Here is a 25,415-nt window from a genome sequence, read left to right as displayed (position 1 = left end):
ATATTGGGGCTACAACTTGTACTTAAGATGAATATAATGGCTACAACTTGTACTTAAGATAAATATTGGGGCTACAACTTGTACTTAAGATGAATATAATGGCTACAACTTGTACTTAAGATAAATATTGGGGCTACAACTTGTACTTAAGATAAATATTAGGGCTACAACTTGTACTTAAGGTAAATATTAAGGGTACAACTTGTACTTAAGATAAATATTAAGGGTGCAAATTGCACTTACGATGTCAGATTTTTTCGTCTTCACCACATTAGGATGATAGGATTTTTCCCTAATATCAAGTCAGAGGTATAGAAAAGAGTTGCAGTGATACTGTACCTGGTGGAAGNTACAACTTGTACTTAAGGTAAATATTAAGGGTACAACTTGTACTTAAGATAAATATTAAGGGTGCAAATTGCACTTACGATGTCAGATTTTTTCGTCTTCACCACATTAGGATGATAGGATTTTTCCCTAATATCAAGTCAGAGGTATAGAAAAGAGTTGCAGTGATACTGTACCTGGTGGAAGCCCAGGTAGTCCTGGATGGTGTGAGAGGAGTAGAAGATGGTCCCGCTGGCTGTGACGACCATGACAAACCCGTTGAGAGCCTATGAAACAAAGGATGCAGAGACACAGACAGTTAGCAGAGACATCTCATTGTGTGAGAGCTTTCAGTATGAAAATGGAGAACCACACTGTCACCGCCAAGACTTCACCTGTGAAATGTTGTTGACAGTAATGCTGTGAATGACCAAAATATTGTATTCAAAAGGGGTGTTTGCAAGTGGTCCTGACTGATGCAGGTCATTTTAGGTTCTCTTAACAGGTCCAGCTCTGTTTAAGCCCCCTGGACTACCATCTATATGCTCTGCACTGCCATGTTGAGGGATGAAAATGAATATTATTTTTGCGCCTGTGTTTAAAGAAGCATGTAGGCAGAATAAATGTGGACCTTTGTCAACAAACATATGTGAAGCATATGGCATACATATATAATGTGAACTCCTTTGCCTCTATAACATTTTTATTGCTTTGAATTATTTATTTTTTTCTATTTCTGTAAAAGGAAGGAAAAAAGTTTCCTCCATTTGTTCACCACAGCTGCAGTGTGGATGTTCATGCTTATAATATCTGAGTGGATCAGCAGTACCACAGGAAAATAACTGCTCGGATCACAAATGGAAGCACAGACAGAATATTGGAGAGGAGAGGAGGAGAGTATTAAAGGAAAATTAGGGAGCTTTCTTTTTGTTTTGGTGTGAGCTGCAGAGTGTTGGAGATATCAGCTGTATATGACCTGGTTACTCCAGTGTACTGGAGTATTGAACTATTTCATCCTGCCAAGCTAAACTTGCCTACCGTATCACCACACAGAGGGAGGCATACATTTACTCTTCGACGAGAGGCTTTTCCTCAATAAATAACCAGATGTAAGTATTAATAGCAGTTTTTCAGAAGGCAGTATTGGACCTCTCCATTTTTCAAAATTTTTTTTTTTTTTTTTTTTTTTTTACAGTTTTTACAACTAGAAGTATAACGATACATCCATCTGGAGCTATACATCTATATATATCATCTTAAGGATACGCTTTTATTTTAAAATTCTGTGTCACCGTCAAACAGCAGCAGGCAGACTGCCAAGAGAAAGACGATGATGATAACCTTATTTACTCACGAATAAATCAGCAGTGTGGAAATATTTTCGATTTCAGAGAAAATACGAGTCAACAGACAGAGCACATGCGTAATGCAAACAATAACGTTATGAGATCAAAACCGACATAACATTACCTGCCTGGCTGACATCTCTCTCAGCTAACTTCTTGCATCAACACAGCAACTGCTTAATTAATTCATATTTGACTGAGAAAAACGTGCATGCAGGCTGAAATCCAACCGTGCTGTTCTGTCAGGAGATGGCAGTGACTTAACCAACAGTAAGTGAGAAAAAGTAGAAATAATACTTGTAATTTGTTAAGCTATGAGTAGAGGAAAAAAAGTCTGCTAGCTGCTAGGCTAATCTATGCAATGTAAACATGCTAAAGCTAATAATGGGTCACTAGCAAAATACAATGTTTTGTCTGTAAACTTTGACAGTTATTACTGAGCTAAATTTGATCACTTTGTTATATGACCTTGTTGTTAATACATGTTTTATGGCAGTTTGCCCTTCAAGGCTTTAAGACAGATAGACCTGTTGTGAGTCAATTTAAAGTAAACTTTACTACAATAAAGTTGTTACAATTATTTACATTATTTGTGTTTTTTTTAATCTTTTATGGCCAAAAGCAAAAAACAAAGGTGTGGCAGTTTCTTCTGTAACGGATTGTAATAAATGGGCATATGATATCGTCTCATATCAATCACAGGCCCCTGAATCACATCAAATTCAAATTGTGGTAGACTTTGTAATATCAACAAATACCTTATGGTTGTCCAAAGAATTGATATAATATTGTACCGTAATGAAATACCCCTATACAACATTATATTAAAAAGAAGATATGGAAGTTGTAATGGTGTTTGTATCTCACAGGTTGTAGGAAATACCATAGAGAATAAATGGAGAGAATCATCCAGAGTGGTTTTATTAGCTGCTATCAGCACATCTGTAGCTTGCTCTGTAACCTTAAATAGCTCTGTGGCGCTAGGTGAGCTAACAGTAGATACACACTTCCATCTGTGCAGTGACACTGTTGGCAGGTGTAGTTTGGTAGAAAGGAAATAGATTTCTGTCTCTGCTCACACTAAGTCTGTGGATTATCTTGAGTAACCAGGTCATGATTTCTGGAAAGAGACATTGCTGTTGAGTGGTACTTTTTTGGTACTTTGGGCACCGCAAGCCGAGAGCCATCGAGTTCATCTCTATCTCCAACACTCATCAACTCACACCAAAACAATCCAGATTGATAAACAGCAGCACAGGTAAGAGGGGAATTCTGACTTAGAAGTGAACTGTCCCTTTAAGTGAAATGGAGCACATTCATTGTTTCTCTTCAAAGGGGAACAGCTGGTCCAACATTTCCACCTCACTAAACGCACACGTGCCCTCCCCCGGTGTGCTAACATTTCACAAACAAACACTCAAACAGACATGCACCAACAAACACAACTGTCCTCACAGCACCACAAACATCCGCACAAGCAGAGTCATCTCTTTCCTAAATCAGCCCGCAGGCTGCTGCGATGACTAATGCTGGAGATGTTATTCTTTCTGATACTACACCACTGATTCACCACAATTATCTGCCGCACTTCCTCCAGAGTAAACACAAACACCCAAATGTCAAGGCTAAGCGTTTCATACAAACAGCCACCAAGCGAGGGCGAAATCATGTTTCATGATATGATGGCTCCAGTTTTTCAGTTACTCCTGTGACACTGGGCTTGAAATAATTTAACTTCTTATGTAATTTCCTAAACTGTTTGTTCAAAAATAGGACAATTGCGAAATGCTCTGTTGCTGCTGGAGCCCGATTTGATGTGAACGACTGTGTGAGCTGCCAGAAATGAGGCCACACCTTTAATACCAGATAGTCTACTCATGTGCACTCATTAACCTCCCAGCTGCAAATGATTTGATTCAGTCATGAGTGTGAACCAAAGAAGAGCGATGGCTCCCAAATGCTGCGTTAAGATAAGAAAATATAAATAAGTAAAGGTCGGTGTGCATCGTCAGAGCAGGTTGTTATCAGTTAAAGTCAGAAATAACCAATTCTGTGTGTGTTTATTTTCAATAACGACCAAAACGTAGAAGCACAATTAACACATTCTGCCATGTTTCCTCCATTTTCTGCGTCTGAATAATTGATTGGCTCACAGCTCCTCTATAATTCACCAGCGTCTGATGTGAAGAACAGCAAAGAAACCGGCTCAGACTTATGGCTTCAGAAATAAACCTCACATTCCTCAGCCTGTGAACCGCTCGGCATCCATCTCCCCTCTCGTCCCGACGATTAGGAGGAGAGAGAAGAGGAGGAGGAGGAAGAGGCCCCCTGTGGAACACTCACTCGCTTTCTCTCCAAATGAGCTTTCATTTCTCATTACCAACAAGCTGGGGAAATGTAGGCTTATCATAATAATGAAACCTCCCTGGTAGGGTCGGGGTACGGCGGGCAGGCTGTTTCCTCTCCTCTCCTGGAATGCCAGAGTGATGCACATTGGGAGGAACTGGACTGGAAAATCAATGACTCCGGCGGATCCCAAAAAGATCTGGCAGCCAACGAGCTCGCTCTCCACTCAATCACACATACAGTGCAGAGGGCACATAACCGCCGTGAACCAGGAGACACTGTTTTTCTGGAAAACAGGTCTGTTGATGGCCTTTTCTTAAAAAGCTGAACTGTGACCTCAAAGTGCAGCGAAATGCTTCAGATTTTCAAACAAAGAAATGTTGTGTTTTACCACTGACAGCTATTTGGATTTTATTTTCGGCAAATTTTGTAATATACCAAAGTGCTGGTGCTGCGCCCGGTGGATCAGATTCAGCCTAGTCCGGACCACATTATTTTGCTGATGATAAATGATATAATAATTTTATTTTCCTAAACTTTATGCCTTGTTTTTGCACACTCACCCACCTCTGTACATACTCCTATTTGGTTAAGTAAAGATGCCATGACATGACCCAACAGTGTAAGCATAGCCACAGCTGACACTATTTCAGTGTGTTTTCGGTTTATTAAAGTTAATTCTAATGTTTCGGTCATCTAAAAAAGTCTTGTTCAGCATTTGGTTGTTCTAAAAGACCCTCTGCAAGGTCAGACACTCAGTTTTTTCCAGTATATACATATTGTTTTAATGGTTTAAAACCTGTTTTTTGCTAGCCAAAATTAACATTAGCATTTTCACATTGAACCACAGTTGGAAAATGCACCATGCTAACCAAGCTAGCAGTTGGCATTAGGGTTAACTCCACCCTCTAGTCCAAATGTAGTCACTTCTGGTTCCAAAAATCCAAGATGGCACCTGCAAAAATGCCAAACTCAAGACTTCAAAAACAGGAGCAGTAGTAGTGATTATGAGGGGAGTAAAGGAAGATATCAGGTGACGGGACTCTCTAGAAACTTGGTACCTCACCAGGGTTTTGCAGGATGTAGCAGAGTACGTTTCAGTGAGCTCTCTGACTGTCTCAGGGTGCTCTGAGTGCAAGTTCATACTTATGAAGACAACTTGTGTGCACCGTTGTATGAACGCAGAACAAAAATCCTCAATTAATGTTTGTATGATGAAAATGAGAGGATGGATCGAGAAAGAATAATACAATATAATACATGTTACAGAATATACTAGTCATGCTTTCCTTGTATATCTGGTCTCACACCTACTCACATGGAAACTGACAGTCTGCCTTGTGAGACTGTTTGGGCATCTATTGATGCAACATACTACACTGATATCTGAATAAAGACTAAATGTCAATATATTTTAGCTCTATTTGTTGTGCATATTTTTCTGAATAACATTATGATGTCTGGTAAAAGTCATTTGAAATTCAGCAGGGAAGTCTGGTCATGGTAGCGACTGTGCCAGCAGTACAAGGAGCAAAAATATAAGGGTGCTTTCACATCTGCCCTGTTTAGTTCGGTTCAGTGAACTCAAGCTTGTTTGGCCTCTAAATGTGAACACGGCAATCGCACTCGGTTGCCCACCAGACAACCGGACTGAGACCTTCTTGAAGAGGTGGTCTCCTCCGGTTACAAACGAACTCTGGTGCAAGAACGTGTTCCGACCTGGATGTGAACCAACTGCAGTCACATGACACATTGTTTGGGTTAAACATGAGCATGTTACAGTCCTGGAGGATTATTAATGTGCACCTCCTCCTGTACTGCCTTAATATGCACATTCAGCACATCCAATGCATCAAAACATTGTTTTCTAGTTGGAGCCGCGCCTCGTTTTCAAACTGTATGGTTGACTAAAATGGAACNTTCAACGTTTACTTTACTTCCTGGATTTTTCCCACATGGAAATTCTGACCAATCAAGAGCAGCTTTCTCACACAAGGCATTTGATCTGGTCCGCTTGTAAATGCTGCCGTGAGAACATGAACCAACTCTAGGCAATTATACAACTTTGGAACAAAATGAGTCCCTGATTCAGACCAAAGCAAGACAACTCTAGCTCTGAAAGCACCCTTAAGCACTATTCGGACGGGATTAGTTTTACATGGGCACGTGGGGTAACTGTCACTTTACCACAGGCATCTGTAATATTAATGGCCAATTCGCACGGGATAAGAAATATCAGTAAAACTACCACAAGTGGGAGGGGTAAATCCATTCACGCACCGCTGCCCCCTCCTGTCATCATGTGCGTATGACGTTGCTTCCTGTGCGTACCACACTCCTTCCAGGCGAAACACAGAAGATTTACTGCTGGTCTATTCGCACGGGATTAGTATTACCTGAGGTAATTTTCCGGGACCCTTTTACAGAAGGTAAAAGTCGCAGTAATCTTTACTGACATCGTGCGGTAATGATTACTGACATGGCACATTTGGACCGGACTAAAATCTCTGGTACTTATTACTTTACCCCACGTACCTATGTAAAACTAATCCCATCCGAATAGGGCTTTAGTGTATCTTCATTAATGACTATCATTGGGAAAATTAAGGCAAATGTTAGGTTAATAATCCAGTTTTTAGGTTAAAGATTTCCCAGTTTATCCAAAGAGTGACAAGTTCAACTAATGCCAGCCAATAAGAGGGTGCATCAAGCATAAAACACTGTGTGATGATGAATGCACGGCACCACCCCTGGGTGAAATATCAACTTTTCTGTAAGTCCCATCAGGTGAAGTTTTAATGCGACACAGACAGATAGTCATTTTGCCCTGCTTACAGTTTTTATGCTAAGCTCAGCTAACCAACTGTGGACTGTACTGATCTTCTTATCTGACTCTCTGCAAGAAAGCAAATATTTACCAAAATAATGTCTATCTGCTCCTTTAAATGTGACAATAACGACCAAAACATTAAAAATATGACCCAAATATAAAACAAACAAACAAATAAAAAAATCCATAAATCTCCTTCAGGGTGACAGTGATTATCTTTAAAATTTTATCTGTGTGTGATTTGAGGACTAACAAGCTGAAATCAGGTCTTTAAATCACAAATCTTCCTTTAAATATCACATTTCTGTTCAAAAGAATCCAAACTTAGGTGGGAATTCTTTTGGTACCAAGTTATCCCAAACGAGGAGCTTTTTAGGTCATATTCAGATTAGTCCCAGACACAAGGTTTACCCACCAGTCCAGCAGCAGACTGGCTTCACTAAACAGTCAACTAATGTTTCATGAGGGCGCAGCAGACAGTGCCAGACGTATTGAGTGGTAAGCTGCCCTGAGCCTCTGAGCCTCTGTCATTGGCCTAAATAGATTTTGGGAACTTGTCAGGAGGGGAAAAAAAAACAAAACAGAAAACACGAGAGCCGTCCAGACACACAAACTGAATCAGTGCAGTTGCCCATCAACAATCGGTGTCCCCCAAAACATATTGAACACAGGGTGGATTGGCTGCGGGGATGTGAAGTGTTTGTGTTCGTAACAAACAATCTCAGATATTGAACCAAAAATCAATCAAACTGTTGATCAGAAATTATATTGTGTACAGAAACAGAAAACAACAAACACAGCGTCAGGACTGACCTGCAGCAACAGCTCGCCTTCAGGAATCTTGGTCTCCACGGCTCCCGCTGTTTTGCTGTCGTCATCGTTCCCACCGGCTGGAGTCACTCCGTTCAGGGCGACTGTAGAGAGGGACAGACAGACAGGGAGGGAGGTGGAGGTGGAGAGAGGTAGACAGGTTTTTAGTCCTGTGATAATGTTTGCAAAGCACTGCTGTGACTGTCAGGTTGCCTTATCTTTACTACACTAAAGATGCTGCATGCGCGCCCGATCCAAGCTCATTAAACATTCATTACACTCAATCTGAAAGTCTAATTCACCAAATCCAGACCTTTTATTTGTCTAACCTGCTGGCATCATGATTTCTACATATGATGTTAGAACAGAAGAACAAATCTCTTGTTGTTGTTTCAGTCTCCTGAGAAACTCTGCAGTTGTAAACACAGTGCACAGTTTACTAGACTGTAGACTGACTGAAGTGAACGAATATTAGTCCCTTACATCCTCAACACTGAACTAACTATAGAAGGTCAACCTGCAACTGTTTTGTCAATCAATTCATCGTCTGTCACTTTTTAAGCTTTAGCTAGCTGAGACGAAAATGCTTATTCGTTTTAGTCACATTTTAATATTCAAAACATTTAAGTCATTATGTTTTCTACATGTTTTTAATCTTTAAACTAATCCAGAGAGGTTAATTCATGTATCAGACATTAGAATCAAGGTGACAGGATGTATAAACATTTCATTTAGACAGTTGTATTCTACAACTACAAATAATTTCTGCACACTTCCAAACCGTCATGTCTCCAGCAGTGTCTGACAGGTTTCAGGGCTGATTTACGAACACACACTTACTGATCATCATTTAAAAAGCTCAACATCTCTCTATTTATGCTCTTAAAAACTCTGACACCACAAATAACTAATCTGAGACAGCTAGGATTTGTACCCAGGTTCATTGTAAACTCTGACTCATCGATCTCACTGTTAAGAAGCAGGAAAACAACCTCTGCAACATGTTAGTCTGGATGTTCACACTTGTGTCCTCTCACAGAGTCAGTGATTCAAACTAAACTCTCATCTCTCTCTCTCGTCAGAGAAAACTGATCTGAGTTCAGACTGTTTACTTACAGCACAGCTACACTCACAGATGACAGAGCCTCAAACCATAAACCTTCCTGAGACACTCCACAACATCCATTCAGCAGCTCCACCATCCACAGTCAGACACACATGGCTGATTCATTACTGCTGAATTACAGCTCACATCTCGCACCAACGGCTGACGCTACGCCGCTGTGAGTCGTTTTGCTGGCTGGTGAAACATTCTGCTGCAGACTAGTTACTGGAGTTTACCAGCCTGTCGCTCATGCAGATAATTACAAGATAATTACGAGCCCCACCATTTTCAGCTTTCAGTGTCTGATAGTCCACCACTCACATTTTCGTCACGTCTTGTCAACGAAACTGAAACATAGCTATCGTCTTAGGTTTTATTATCAAAACCTGTTTTTGGCTTGTCATCATCTCATTTTCGTCATGGAAAAAAGGTCGTTGATGAAAATTTTCGTCATAGTTTTCATACATAAAATTAACACTGGTGCTGTCAGTGTCTTTGTAATGAAGTAATGATATGTTGCAGATTTATCCCTAACATTTATCAAAGTGTGATTGTGTGTGTGTGTGTGTGTGTGTGTGTGTGTGTGCCAAACAAACTGATGAGAGAACTGAGCTGTTGGAGAAAAGCTCTCTGTCTCTCCCAGAAACGCTTTGTTGCCACATTCAAGTGAGATGAGGCGACAGTTCCTTCAGGCGTCACTATATTTGCACTTTACATATTGCTCAGCTCAGCTCACCCCCCCCCCCCCCTTCACTCTCGTACCCAGTCTCACCACTCCCCCTGCTCCTCCCACAACTCCTCTCTGCCCCCCCTCTAGTCTTTCATTGGCTGGTGTCCCCAGCTGTTCCCATCCTAATGGGATTCTCCTTTTTCCCAGCGTGACATCATAACTGTTTTTTTCTTACATCCAGCTCTGGTGCTGCAGGCGTGTGAAGCTGTTAGAAGGCCGGTGGGTTAAATACGTGGAGTTACGTTCAAGAGATGTGTTATCCTGAGTGTCATCCTGCATTTAAAGGATGAAAAGACAATGAAGTGCACTTGTTAACTTGTAGTTTAAACAAGTTTACCAAAATAAGAAATATCAAAACGTAAGAACCATGAACACTGCACAGCTACCCTTATGTGTGTCAGCGTGGGTTTCCTCCAGGTACTCCAGCTTCCTCCCACAATCCAAAGACATGCAGGTTAATTGGTGACTCTAAATTGAGCGTGAATGGTTGTCTGTCTCTATGTGTCAGCCCTGTGATAGTCTGGTGACCTGTCCAGGGTGAACTCTGCCTCTCACCCAATGCCAGCTGGGATAGGCTCCAGCCCCCCTGTGAACCCTAACAGGATAACCGGTTACGGAAAATGAATTAATGAATGAACTTCATGCTCTGATTACTGACCTGAGTCCCTGTCATTAAGACAATCTACAGAGTCTTTGACCACTGGTGGCCTTTGTGGTCTTTAGCAGCGTGTCATACTTGCATTTGACCATGTCGTCGAGCTAGTTTGCTCTCTCTGTTAAGTAGCTGTCTCACTAGGGTGACCATATTTTGATTTCCAAAAAAGAGGACACTCGGCCGGCCATGACATAGCCTACTTAAATGATCTCGCAGTTTACTCAAAGATGCCTTATAATTTTAATATATTTAAAATGTATATGTATGGATAGAAAATTCAGTTATATTACAAAATAATATCTCTCAAAGACAGAAATTCAGATAGGCCCCAATAGGGGACACATACACACACTAGAGTGTGGCGATCCGAGCCCGACGGTACCCGATGGGTCGGCCGGTTTGGTCAAAAATGTAGCTATAAATTGTATTCGGGCTCGGGTCGGAGTCGGTCAGCTTTCAGTGAAAATGTAGTGTAAAAACAAATAAAATCCTATTGTCTGTCCTGTTTATTGCTTGGGCACTGTTATTTACGTGACAACACCTGAACATAACACACACACACACACACGAACACATTGGCCTCTCCCCTCTCTGGAAGTCTCGGACCTCCAGCCGCCCGCCTCCGCCTTGATTAAACGCTGAAAATAAAATAAAAGAGGGAGACAGGTGTCTCCTATTTTATCTTATTTTGTTTTATTACTCCCTCTCCTCTCGCTGGAAGCCTCGGACCTCCCGCCTCCCGTTCCCGTCTCAAACACGGAGGTCTACCTCTCCAGGGAGCACACCCGGCCTGTTAAATAGCCTGTAACCATAACAACTGTGTGACACAACTCAGTGCTTTAGACATTAAATAATGTCGGGCTCGGTCCGGTTCAGACAGAAATATGTGGCCCGTGCCGCACTCTAACACACACACACACACACACGGAAAACTGGACATTATCATCAATTTATAAAAAACCCCCGGACGGGACGTGAAAAGTGGACATGTCCGGGCAAAAGAGGACGTTTGGTCAGCTTATGTCTCACTAGCTATATTCACTCACTCTACAGCAGGAAACTGTACTTCAAAATAAAAGTTCTGTGCCAGATATTCACTGTACTTCAAAATAAAGTGTGTTTTTATACAAACTTGACACATTTGTTAGTCTCTTAAAGTCCATTCAGAATCAAGCCACAACCCACTAGTAGGAATCCACTGCACTATATATAAGACGCAAAGTACAGAAAAGCATAATAGGCCCCCTTTAATAAAATGTATCAATACTTTTTGGATGTCAGTGAGTCTTTTTTGGCAGTGTGTCAGACAGACCAAACCAGGCCGACCTCCGGCTCTCAGCAACTTTGACTTTGTTTCCTGAGGTCATGAGGACAATGAAAAAAACACGTTATTTATTTATTACTTCTAAAGTGGTTTTAACGATCACTTGAATGACAATTCTACTAATTGATTGTTTAACTTATTTATGCAGTAAAAAATTCCAAACTATTTTGTTCAGTTCCTCCAGAGTGACGGTCTGCTGCTCTCCTCTGAGCTGATGGACTTTGAGCGTTTGGTCTGTTGATTAAAATACGACATTTAAAGACATGGCTTTGGACTCCAGAAACTTTATGAAATACTATTTGAAAAGTTTTGATTATCAGCTGATTAATGATAATTAAATACATTTTCAGTTGCATCATCATTTATTATTTCTACAACATGAGACGATGAGCTGCGGTGATGTCATGAGAAAGAGAGCAGTGGTCAAGCACATTAATCTCTGACCCCTGCAGCAGCACCGTGCTGCGACCCGTGATGACCTCTGACCCCGAGGGTGATGTATGACATGATTGGGTGACTGGGTTCTGGGTCAGATCTTTTGTTTTCTGCAAAAGGGGTTAACAAGGAGTCCATCAGCAGGGCGGGGCGGTGCTAGGAGTGTCAGGGCAGACACTGGATAGCATATGGGCTTTGTGTGGGGAGGCCGATGTGTCCTGGACCTTCACACGAGACACAGCTTTGGTTGGACACCCCTGACCTTATTCCCATACAGATACCTTGGTTCGACTTCTCGAGGGTCGCTTAGAACAATGTGGGACGTAATCTAACGTATTGGTGAGGAGATGGCGTAGGCAACTCATCACATATGCCACATATGCTTGATATGGTGGCGTTCTTGTCCCACAAAGAAATGCAGGAGCTCTCACAGTATGTATGTCTGTGTATGTACTCATGGCCTTCTGGTTGCTTTGCATATTATCTCATCGCAGTGTCCTCGGTTTAATAACAGCTGAGGTTCTTTGTTGTGTGGTCCCTCCATTCTCCCTTTGTTTGCAGTCTGTTTCCAGGGTCAGTTATCACATATCAGGGCTTGACATTAAGGATTGTCCGCGTGTCTGGAACAAGTGGACGAGTCAGAGAGCATGGCAACATGAAGAAGTTCAAACTTTAGTGGAGGTGTGAGGAGCAAAGAGCGACGTTCTGTTTGTTTACTAGCAATTTCATGTGGTTTTAAGGTGACAACAGGAGACATGGCAGCGTTATGGTACATGTCTACTATACCAATTCACCCAAACGTCTGTCCTGCACTGCTGGTCGCTTGTGGCTGCAGCTTAAATGGCTGTCTTGATGTGAGCACTGTTTGGATTTTGAAAATTATAATGCCCTTTTGTTGCACTGACAGCGTTGTTCACATCACAGGTATTATCAGTCGCTTCCCGGTCACTTCCAATACACGTTGTAATGTATGGGAGCAAATTTCCAGTCACATATTATCCAGTATAGTCGGCATGCACCGTTAGTCTCTCATGAAAACTAAAACTGCACCAGTATGGCAACATTTTGAATTTGAAGCTGATTAGAGAGGTGTTTTTGTGATTTTGTCATAATTAGAAAACAAAAGTTATTGTAATAATTATTTCCTGATCATTAGAACACAAAGGTTGTAATGTTAAGATCACATATAAATCACTGCTCCGCCATGCTTGGTGCTCTCTGTAAATCTGTTTTTCCTGTCAATGAGCCCTGTGTTTTGTCAGCATCTGTGTGTATGTGTGTGTTGTGGGTGTGCTGTGTTTGTACTCAGGGAGTTCACACATCAGAAACCACAGGTACGCAGCAGCGTCAGGAGCGTAATCCAGCCAGAAAAAGTGGGCCAACACAAAGCCTCCTGAATGGCCAGGAGGAGGACAAAGAGCAGATCTTGTTATCAAGCTTCAGTGGGCACAAGTGTACATAATGAAAAATTTACATTCCCACTGCCATCACATACATGTGGCATAATAGCGCTCCAGCAGTCACCCAGAGGCGTTTCCAGTGAACTGAAGAGAGCAGCCTGGCTTTTCCCAAACATGCTTATCTTTGCATAATGGAGCTCCGAAGTTACAACAAACAATGTACAGCAAAACACAGAATGTGACATGGACAGATCAGGCCCTATAACAGGGACATCACGAGAACCAGTACTGTAGTAGCAAGCCAATGCCAAAATTCTGAAAACCCGACAGCACTTGTTTCTCTCCTGCACCATAGACACTGCGGATGCAATTCTTACGTGTTCTAGTCTGCTGTTAAATGCCAAAGGAAGAAGAAGAACAACTACACGTGCAAAATGGCGACAAGGGCAGTTGCTGTGACAGTTAACCTACATTTTGAGTTCTCAGCGACTTTTTTCTACGAGTCTTGACCATCCGAAATCATGAAGTACATCATCGGCATTGGTGGCGTAACCAACAGAGGGAAAACCACCCTCACCAAACGACTGATCAAGAACCTGCCCAACTGTTGTGTGGTACACCTCGACGACTTCTTCAAGCCCCAAGATTAGAAGTTTGTTAAGATGGCTTTAAGCAGTACGATGTCATCACTGCTCTGGATACAGACGCCATGATGAGTATGATCTATGCACGAATGGACAACTCAGTGAAGTCTGAGAAGTCTCATGGCGTCAGTAACACCCTGGATACTGATATCGTCTCAGTATCTCTCTGGTTTACACCTACGGACCTTTGATCGTCGTGCTCAACCAACGGTACTTTATTTCCATCCCATATCAAGAATGCAAAAAGAGGAGGTGCTCTAGGAACTACATGGTACCAGACCGCCCTGGCCCATGTATTTCAAACACAAGAAGATACCCATAGATGTATAATTAGACCTAGATATCAGAACCCAAGATGGCGCCTTTTCAGTCCAATGCAAATTACTCACCTGGGGTTCCCACCCAAAGTTTTCCAAATATAAAACCTCCATGGGTCAAAAACTCATAATAGAAAGAGTCATAATTGAGCTTGTTTGCAGTTCGAGGTGTCCTGTCAGCAGTTTTACAGACCTCTCTTTTATAATGGTGCTACGGGGGATTTTCTCCTTGCGTCCTACAGCTGTATTTTTCAGTCTGAAGAAGGGCACCTGTGGTCCGAAACGTCACTCCAGGATGGTGGAATAAATGCACCTAAAGGGAGCTGAAGTGTGCGGAATCTTCTTTGTCTTTTCAGTTTTAGTCATTTAGTCCAGCACCTTTTTCATTTTTTGGATGTGCACGGCTGCTCTGTTTGTATTCATTGGATTTCTTTCCTTGCTGCAATACCATGAGTGGCCTCTAGGAAAATTAAAGGCAAGTCAGAGCAGCACTCTGCAGTCTGGCTCTGCTTCGACTCGTTGAAAAGAAAAGCATTTTTTCACTAATTTACACCACGCTACAAACGCCGACAGTGTGACAAGGCACAGAGCATCTATTCTGCGACTAACACAGTACGTTTAACGTTTGTAGTGACTTTTAACAAAATAAAATGTCTAAACAAGCCACTGAGGGACGAAGGGGTGAATTTGTTCCAGACACGTGTTCTGGGATAACAATGAATCAATGTGCAGTGCACGTTATCTCTTTGGATTTGCCGATCCAATTATTCTCACAACAAAATACACATGCTCACTATAACATAAAGGGGCAACAGCATTGTCCATATTCAATCATTCTTCCATTCAGCAAATTCAGTTTTACATGCTGATACTTAATGTTAACATGACACGCTTACATAGCACGATCAAAAAGTGTTTGCTTCCCGTTCCACACACCTGATTCCCACACATGAATGCTCCACCTTGTGTTCACTTTTAGAACTGCATGTGTATATTTATATTTACATTGCGTTTTGATAAGGAGAAAATAAACAAACAAAAACTATATTATGGATTCAACAACATTTGTTTTTCAACTTTGGGTAAAACGCTGTACTCATCACTGTCACTTTTTACCCATCTGACCAATCACAGTGGAGGAGGGGCGGGACAACAAGGCCTACCGCGAAGAGAAGCCATCACATCTTGCATGAACGAGTGCTAAACAACAACAATGGAGGATATACAGTATATAGTACTTTGCATTCAAGGTGGATCATCAGGGATAAATGATTCTTTCAAGTCTAGAAAATCCATGAAACTGCAGTGGAAAGAATCAGAATTAACCCAGTCCACTGGCTGAGACTCAGCCTCATGTTGGTGTTGCTCCATAGCTGCAGTACAGTGATGGAGTGGAGGACTTTAGGAGCAATGCTGGAGGCTGTGTGGGTCCTCCTCTCACTGGGCCCCATGTCAGCCCTCAGTTAATGTATCTGCTCCAGTGTTTGACAGATCAAACCTGACAAACAAGCAGTGACCCTGAAAATCAGACGTTTGTCATACTTCAGCTGCCTTTGGAGGCATTTTATTATTGCATGGTGTCTCTGGAAGGTGGTGATGCAGCTGGAACACAGAGGGTTACTATAATGTTCATTTCAACTCCAGCAGTGCACCAGACTCTGCAGTTTAACCCAAATTATTTTAAACTAAACTGTGGGACCAATATTTGGGACCAATACAGAAAACATCTAAGCTTTAATATCTACTGTTCATCTACTGTCAAGGTAGACTGCAGTAGGCAGTAGACATCTATCTGATGTGAAACAGGAAAAAGTCAAGTTTAGTTGATTCAAAACACACATTAAACACACATTAAACCCCACAAATACAACATGCTAACGTTATTAGCACAAGTCTATGGCATTTTACATTGTATAAATTAACCGAGAAGCTAGCGGACTTTTCCTCTACTCATATGAAGCCAGGGACAACAGCAACATTTAACAAAGGTAACGTTACAAAATTCAGCTCCATTACAACTCACAAGGTTCACCGACAAAACAACTGTCTTATACTAAACACGTTTTCCAAACAAATACAACATGCTAACATTATTAGCAGAAGCCTATCGTATTTTACATTGTATAAATTAGCCTAGCAACCAGCAGAGATTTCCTCTGCTCATATGAAGCCAGGATAAATCACACACAAGACTTAAAATGCTATTTTTGTGGAGGCTTTATTGTCTTCACTATTTATTGTTTCTTATCTGTGAAATTAAAGTAAATCAAAGCTTTGTTTCCACTGAGGGAAATGGTTTCAGCTTACAGAAACAGACAGGAGGTCTGCGTCACCGTGACATGTAGTTACATTTTTGGGGAGGTGCACATCAGCCTACGCCGTAGGGTACGGGTAGACTCCGAAATAAGGAAGAAAATTGTGGTAGTGGTTAAATATTAAAAAAAGCTGGCTTGAAAATCTAACCAAAACCATGACCCTACCCTCAGCCTTAACCAAGACATTTTGGTGTCTTGGTTCACCACACATGGGATGCACCCCCTAGTCCCCGGTGGTGTCTTAACTCCTGCACTTTGCAAGCCAACCCCCCCCCCCCCCGAAGAACGTAGCCCCTTCTGGACTGGATAAAACTTTGCAAATGGACGTAATCCAGGCTGCAATTTTGTTTCCTCCTGAAAATAAATGTTCTTTTTTGTAGACAGGGCTCAGCATCACACAGACCTACAAAACTAAATGATGTCCAGTTGTCAACACTTTCAGAAGACAAATCTTTCTGTCCCGGGCCTGTGACCCAGAGGCCAGCTTGGCTCTGCTCCCGGCCTTCATCATGGTGCCTCCAGCATAAAGCTTACTGACACCGCTCCACAGAGAGCCAGACATGGGCCGAGTACGCTGGGGTTTATGTCACAGAGGGCTTTGCTCTGCTGGACGCCGAGACCCAAACAACATTTAGCTCACTGCAAATATTTATCAAATATTTGACCACTTTCAATTTGTCCCATCATGCTATTTACAACGGGATTAGCGGGGATGTTCTGTGCTTGTGCCGCTTCAATTTCCTGCCCAATCCCTACATGCCGTCCTGGTGTGTCGTTACAGGCCATGTACCCTTGATAACAAAAAAACACACACACATGACGCTGCCAGAAAGAGACTTAAAGTGTGTGCGACCAATCACAGGACAGATTTGGGATAAAGCGTTACTTAACACCAAAGAGCTGCTGGTAAAAACAAGATGTGTAACACTTTCTCTTGTTGGTCTTTACTGAGTTATTTTTAGACACATGTAGTTGTGCAGACTTTCGAAAGCTTCACCATGAATGACAGGATACAGCGTTGTATAGTGTTAGTACTGGTAGTAGTAGTTTGGAGTATCTTCAACTTAAAAACAAAAATATAAATGATAAACTAATACATTATATATAACCCACTGCTTCCTTTTCACGGTCAGTGACCGAGCAGTGCGTATAGTACTCAGAATTAACTTGTTTGTTTACACCACATATTGCATGTCTCTGCTATCAGGTCACGTGACGGGATAACAATAGCAGGAGTCTGAATCATGAAACAGAGCTATATTTGGACAGCATTAACCCAGCGTATTAAGCCTGTGGCGGGGGGGGGGGGGTTATTTGGTGACAGGGACCCGTGGTGTTGGACATCCTCGCGATTAGAGGACACGCCCCACCTACATGGCCCACACGGGTTAGATAGTGGAGGGAGGTGGAAGAGGGAAGAGCTGCGGTTTATTTTGGAGCCATGCCAGGACTGATTCAGTCTGCAGGCAGCGAGGATGAGAGCAAAGTACAGACCTACTTTTACTTTCGTGGCTGGGAAGGCTGTCAGTCAGTCAGTTTGTGGACGGACACATCCCACTTCATTTCTCTTACGGAGTTTACTTCAGGTTAACACTGTCTGTTGGTTTGGTTTTTCTTTCATCACATCCACATCTAGTAATGTCCTCCACATTACTGCTAACTTTCACATGTGTGTATTCTATCTATCATTCAGTCTTCATTCTCTTACATTTCGCTGTTCTTCCGACCTACAATGCAGCTTCTCCAGGATGTTGCAATCACAGCAATTGAATTCTGAGTGACCACGCAATGTTGTGCAATCACTGCAACTTTTCTGCAAATATGACCAATCATTCGTAGTTTCCCCTGAGTGACACCGATCACAGCAATCCCCCACATAACGTCACCAAACTCACTTCCTTGTTTCTGGTTGTGACGACGCAGACACGTGGAACACAAACGTCTCAAATTTACCAATAAAAATTACTACTAAAAAACATTTAAAGGCAATTCCTTGGTGTTCTGCATGAAAGCGGTGTAAACGGTCTGGCACCGTGTGAAACATTTTGGTGAAACACTTTTCTACCACAAAATAAACCTGGAGAACGGCTGAAACCGGTGGACAACAGGTAAGATAAATCGCCACGACAGAGACTATTGCGGTTCTATTGCAAGAGCTAACAGAAAAAACGTGAGTTAAACGCAAGTAACCGTGCATAAAATATGCAAATATTCATTATTTAAAATGAATTATACAAAAACTGCAACTGGTTTTTGGTCATGTTTACCTACACCTCACCTATGCCCCCTACGCAATTTTATCACAAAACAAACACCTAAAAACACACATTGCAACATGCATCACAATTAAAAAAAAAAAACCTGTTGTGAAATCAGACATTTGGGACACAATAATCCCCCCAAAAAGCCCACACAATCCTGGAGGGATCGATTCATGTGACTCAAGCCAACCATGCACCTACAGACAGACAGTGATCATAAAATAAATAAAACTGTATCCTGATTTCTTTCAGTTTGCATGTTTTACTTTCTAAAGGCAGGATAAACTGTAGCTTTATCTGAACTTCGGAAAATGTTTCTGCTGTAACTCTCCACGCTTCATTTCAGACCTACACTGCACTGCCTCGTTTTAGATGTTATATATATATGGATATTCTGTTTAGCATTTACACAGCCATAAACTCCCAGACAGCCTGCACCTCAGAGCAGCCACGCCTTTCATTTTGTGTAACTTTAAGTTACACTTTAACTGTCAGAGGTTCAGGTACACGATCTCTTACAAACTGTCTTCTCAGCTCAGGTGTTAATCTGTGCAGTAACATCTTGGCAGCTTATCAGGACGTGCAGGTCAGGATGTTGTCGCCACAGAGGAAACACTGTGGAGGCAGATCAGTAGTGACAATTGGCGTGCTATATATGTGTGTATATGTGTGTGTGTGTGTGTGTTCTCTTCTAACAATTCTGTGCTCTGTCAGTCAATCAAAATGGTAAAATTATGTTCAGACTTGCTGTTTGCATCGAAGAACAAATACTGCAGGAGTGGAAAGTAACTAAGTACTTCTTCAAATTTAATGTAGTAAACAGTGCCTTTGCCAAATGATCAGAAAAAAAGTATACCTCCTAACCACTGAGACACTGGACTTGCACTAGTTTATTGCCTGGTAAGCACTGATGGACTATTTAATGGGACTACACCCAAAGTGTCAGGGGTTCTCCTGGCCTTTACCTGCACCATGTCACACAAAGAGACACATACAGACCAGGAAGAGACACAGAATGACCATAAAGACATATAAAACAACTAAAAAGAGATGAAAAGAGACAAAGGTACTCACGATGACACTCAGGACGACAACGGAAAGGGAAAAACAACCCAAAGAGACGCAAATTAACGAGAGGCTAAAGAATTGTTAGGATGGCATTTTGCATGTCTATGCACAGGGGCCCATTGTCTCATAACCCACCTAAGCCGTCAAGGACTGACTCTCTGAACCTCTATGCAGAATGTTTTTTTTAACTATATTTTATCTATGTTTTTTCGTATTCTAATTCCAATGTCAGAAAATTCTCAACAGGGGTGTACTTGAATTTTTATGTCATTGTATCATCATTATATCAGTGGCATAAAACGGTCTTAAAATGACAATAATATTGTTCAGCACAATAATTTCTGATACAATATATCAGAGGAAATAACTGTGACGGGGGTCTAGTTAAGATAACGTAAAGCTACAAAACTAAAAATCAATCACAGAGGAACTTACAAAGTACCCAGCAGAATAAAGTAGTTGAATTAGTTCCACCTTTAGCAGCTGCAACATTAGCAGCACACATTAACTCATCAATTATAATCAAAAAGCATAACTTATTCACACTGAAGGAGCTGCCCAGTGCTGTCAAAGTGTCCTGCATGGGGTGGGACATGTTGTCCATAAGGAATGATAGCTTTCTCTCTCCTTTCTCCCACCACCTCCACCAGGTCAAGGGAGCATCCCAGGACCCGGATTAAAACTAGTAAGAAGTATTTTGCCGATAGTCACAAAACAAAACAAATAAAAAAACAATATATATATGTCAGGATCCTAATCTGCATATCTACAGGTATCAGACACTTAAATGTAATGCTTTTTAAGACCTTTAGCAATTATTTTAAATCAAATTTAAGACCGATTTTTGGACAAATCATCTTTTTCTTATTTAGGCATTGCAAGTAATTATAAGGATAAGTATTATTTGTGGTTCTGTGCAGAGTTACCAACAGGTAAGTGCACGTATTAAGTAAACAGGCAGCATTAGGTTCAGTGATAGGTTTAAAAGGGATAGTGCACCCAAAAATGAAAATTCAGATCCAAGGGGAGAGGAGGTAGCAACACAACTCCACCTAATGCAGGCTGGGCGCCCCAGATTAAAACGTCCAAAAACACATAATTGAAACCACAAAATATCTCCATACTGCTCGTCCGTAGTGATCCAAGTGTCCTGAAGCCCCGACATAAAAAGTTGTTTGGAGAAAAGTCATTTGAACTCTGTTTTTAGCCTCACTGCAGTATGGAGATATTTTGTGGTTTCAATTATGTGTTTTTGGACGTTTGAATCTGGGGCGCCGTCAGCCTCCATTAGGTGGAGTTGTGTTGCTACCCCCTCTCCCCTTGGATCTCCGCAAGTGTTGTGAGGACTCTAAAACTTCACCTGAGCCTCCCTCAGCATATGGGTGAGTAGATAATGGCTGAATTTTCATTTTTGGGTGCACTATCCCTTTAAAGATATGTGTCACAAAAAAGGCTGAGATCAATGCCAAAAAATGTCTATTATTTAGAACATCCGTGCACAAAAAGAAGGGTGCTCAAAGTGCAAAATAAATAAATGAATAAAAAGTGATAGAAACAGCAGCAAACATTTCAGTCCTTGGCCATCATCAGTGCTACAGATCTGCAACAGCACACAGCTTTCACACCAAAGAGTTTGACTGTTTTTGACAAAAGAAATTTGTTTGAAGAGAGACACATCACACATCCAGCTGTCTCAGAGGCAGGTGTGTTGGAAAATATCACTTCAGTCTTGGAACAGAAAATCCCGCACTCTGCTCTTGCTCAGCTTCACAATTTATTAGTTACACTGAAGTTTCTGTCCTACAGGACCTTCATCAAGAGTGTTCACACTTGAAACACACACACACACACACTTTTGATGACGGTCCAGTGGGACAGAAACTTCAGTGTAGCTAATAAATTGTGAAGCTGAGCAAGAGCAGTGTGCAGGATTCTCTGATCAACGACAAAAAGAAATTAAAAGATGAACAGATGACAATAGATAAAATGTATGTGGTAATTAAGACCTACCAAATTCAAATTGAAGACAACTTAATGGCTTTTAATATTTATAAAATTAAATGTAAGACTTTTAAGGACATTTTAAGGACCTGCAGACACGCTGAGTAAAACAACTACACGTCCTCATGTGACAAAACTAAACCACACCACTCAACCTTTGAAGGTTAACAAGCTACATTTCACTTCTGCACAGCAGTGATTACATTTCTACATCCCCTCACCGTGCAGCACAGAGAGTAGCAGAGTGAACGTGTGTGTCAGCATGTACACATGCAGCCACACACACACACACACACACTACAGTACAGTGCATGCATACAGTATGTGTGTGAGTGTGTTTGTGTGTTAATTATTCTACCAGAGTGTGAATGGCAGCGAGTAAATATAGAACGTTTCAACTCCTTCACCCCTCCAAACACTGCAGTAAATGAACACGCGATGCACACAAACCACCCCCACATCCACTAACATACACATGGCTGCACGCAGCACACACACACGGCCACACATATAGCGGCTGAACATGAACACGCGGTCACTAATGCAGGGGGAAAGCACGCACCCTGTGCTGCTTTCGTGTCTCCTGAGGTTTCTCGATCACATGGTTGCATATTTGCTTATGAGAGGCGATCCAGAGAGGTGGGAGATGGAGGAGGAGGAGGTGAGGAGTGATGGGATTTGGGCGGGGTAGGGTGGGGAGGGGTCACTACTGATTACCAGGTTCTCCCTTTGGTGGCCTGCATTCCTCGCTGCGCCGTATCGTGATCAGCGGGGCTGGGGGATGGGGTTAAGCCCTGCAGGGGAAGGACGGAGAGAAGGACGGACAGAGCGAGGGAGGGAGGGAGGGAGGCAGGGTCGTCATGAAGGGATGACCCACTGCTAATCATGTAGCCCGGGTAGCTCTGCCTTTCATTTGTGTGCGGATAGATGACCTACAGGAAGGAGGGGGAGGGGAGGCCGCTTTTCAAATAACAAATCATTGCCCTCATTTAGACCCAAACGGAGACAGGTATCATGACATGTCACAAGACTTTCACAACAGCTTACATAACCACTCCTGGAGTAGCAGCAGCAGCGTTAGCAGCGGCAGCAACATGCTATAGAAACAGCCGCAGCTCTGACACACACTTCCAGCTGTGTGCCATTTCTATGCGTGCCGTGTCACAGAAGCAATGTATGCACATTAATTTCATTAAAACTGAGTTATCTGGCCTCATTTCGTCTCAGACATCAGGCCTGTAGCAACATGTTCTGCACATGTACACGCTGCACAGTAATCTGAATTGATTGACATGAATTCAGCCGCATTATTTGTCGATAAAACTTCTATCAAAAGTGACATTTTGAAGGAAACAACAGATCCGGGATGCTGCTCTGGTGTAATTTCTATTACATTATTCGACAGCGACTGTGTACAACAAAGCTACATCTTACTCGGATCAGAATAGCGTTTTACATAATTCATTTTCTATATTCATGTCCTGATCCAGCGGGAGTTGCATAATGCGTGTGCTGTGCAGGTCCATGTTTGCCGTCTCTCTATTAATGGACGACATTTTAAGCCGGTGCTTTTATAATAGATATAATGGTCTACCTTATGGAGACTTGTGAAAAATTAATTTCTCCTCTACAGTCGCTGAGAGGCCGTATAAAACAAAAGAATCCATTTTTTAATGTCAATATGTTTGATGGGACATTTGCCATTTTGCAATAAGACAAAAATCTGGCGCAATGGCAGGAGAATATCAGGAAATAAAACTGAAACGGTCACTACATCCTCACAGAACGTCAAATCATCTTCACTCAATTCAATTCAACAGAACGTTATTTGTCCCGAAGGAAATTCTTGTGCCAGAGAATGCTTGCTAAGTGCAGTAACCACAATTTTAATGATTCATAACCAGTACCAACCAATGGTTCCCCGGGTCAGGGTCAATCACTGGGCCCAGTTTGGGAACAATAGAGTATTGAATATGTGGCAAAATATACAAATATACAAGATAGAAATGTTTTCAAGGAGCAAAAGCAAAAACCAGTGTCTAATACAGTGACAATAGGAGTATGAGAGTCACTAAACATGAACTAAATTAGTGGAAAAAACAGACTGATATTTCACTACATTGCCAAGTGAAGGTGATATCGTAGACTAATACTGCACATGATGTTGAAAAGAAGTAATGTGCATCACATTAAGTAATGGTGCACCTAATGTAGGTGAATATTCCTGTCTGTACCCTTTGTTTCAGCTCTCGTCCCTACAGGAGGGGGAGGAGTTACACAGTTCGATGGCCCCAGGTTCTGTAGCGCTCCTCTGTGGTCTCAGTCTACGGCTGAATGTGCTCCGACAGGACTCCATCTGCCCTCTTGTATTGCTTCTAATGACATTACTGTACATGAACGAAAACAGATCAGAGCCGAGGAGTCTCCAACGCAGCCAATCATGTCAATCACTGCTGGTGAACTGAAGTCAAACTGTCAAACTAGGCAACGCTGATCAAATATGAATCAAGATTCTGTTACTGCATTGCCTGTTAATCACCTCAAATGTTTTCAGAAACATATTTTAGTGCACTGTTTAGCTGTAAAATGAGAACGTTTGTGACTCAGCTGGTAGGCAGTGCTTGGATTTTGCTTGACTGACAAGTGAAGCAAACATGGCAGTCGAGTCACAAACTTTTGCCAAAGAGTCCAGTCCAGCCCTTCGACAGGCTTGATGCTCTCTAAGGGCCCTTTCACACCTACTTTGTTTGGTCTGGACTTTCGGACTTTTCAGTTTGATTCAAACCAAAAAAAACTTCAACAAGACCACGGTACGAACCAAACAGCCGGCTTTGGTCTGATAAAAAGAGGTGTTCTCTGTTTAGCTCAAACCAAACCATGGTTCTCTACTGTGAAAACATTTTCTGGATGGTTCACACTTTGGAACCAATTACAGGAAGAATAGTGTAGCTCCTCAGAGCGTAGTGTGTGTGTCTGTGTGGTTTAGACAGGTGTTGACAATCAGAGCGGAGGAGAAATTTCAGTTGTCAGAATCAGTTGTTAAAGTTGTCAAGTGGTGGTAAATGCTATGTGTATAGGTTTCAGTTTGACCCATGAACAATGCAACATGACAAAACGAGCACTTGGGGAGGGAGGAGACGACTTTATAAACAGTCAGTTGGAAAAAACTTAAATACAACTTCGACACTTTTCAGTCAGGTACAGCAACACATTCTCACTCCAACCATGTCACATATCGACGTTTGGTCATGGACTTTCCACGACTGAAAGGTACCCTGGGTGTGTTGGGTGTTGATGTTCTGGGACCCCGTGTCAATTTCTGTCTGTTATATGCATCGTCTTCTTTCAAAATACACTTCTACTTTCACAGGAAATTTACCGTTAACATACAGTCTCCAAATTAAAAGCACTACGTTAGTACAACAATGCAAATTCACGATTTTTCCTTCAACAAAAGCACATGGTGAGGTTTAGGAAGAAAGAACGTGCCGAATTTCGACG

General features: G+C 41.9%; 1 protein-coding gene across 1 annotated transcript in view; it reads right to left on the bottom strand.

The window, feature by feature from the left end:
• Positions 1-25,415, bottom strand: part of LOC126392905 (aryl hydrocarbon receptor-like) — a 59,199-nt gene that overhangs the window by 18,293 nt on the left and 15,491 nt on the right. Inside the window, exons 3-4 of the mRNA XM_050048630.1 lie at positions 7,663-7,763; positions 525-614 (exon numbers count right to left, since the gene is read on the bottom strand). Of these exons, the coding sequence (XP_049904587.1) occupies positions 525-614; positions 7,663-7,763 (191 nt within the window). The remainder of the gene's footprint in view (positions 1-524; positions 615-7,662; positions 7,764-25,415) is intronic.

The sequence above is a fragment of the Epinephelus moara genome, chromosome 7 (assembly GCF_006386435.1).
Source record: "Epinephelus moara isolate mb chromosome 7, YSFRI_EMoa_1.0, whole genome shotgun sequence".
In the NCBI taxonomy this organism is placed as follows: Eukaryota; Metazoa; Chordata; class Actinopteri; order Perciformes; family Serranidae; genus Epinephelus; species Epinephelus moara.
This window is presented reverse-complemented; position numbering and strand designations above follow the sequence as displayed.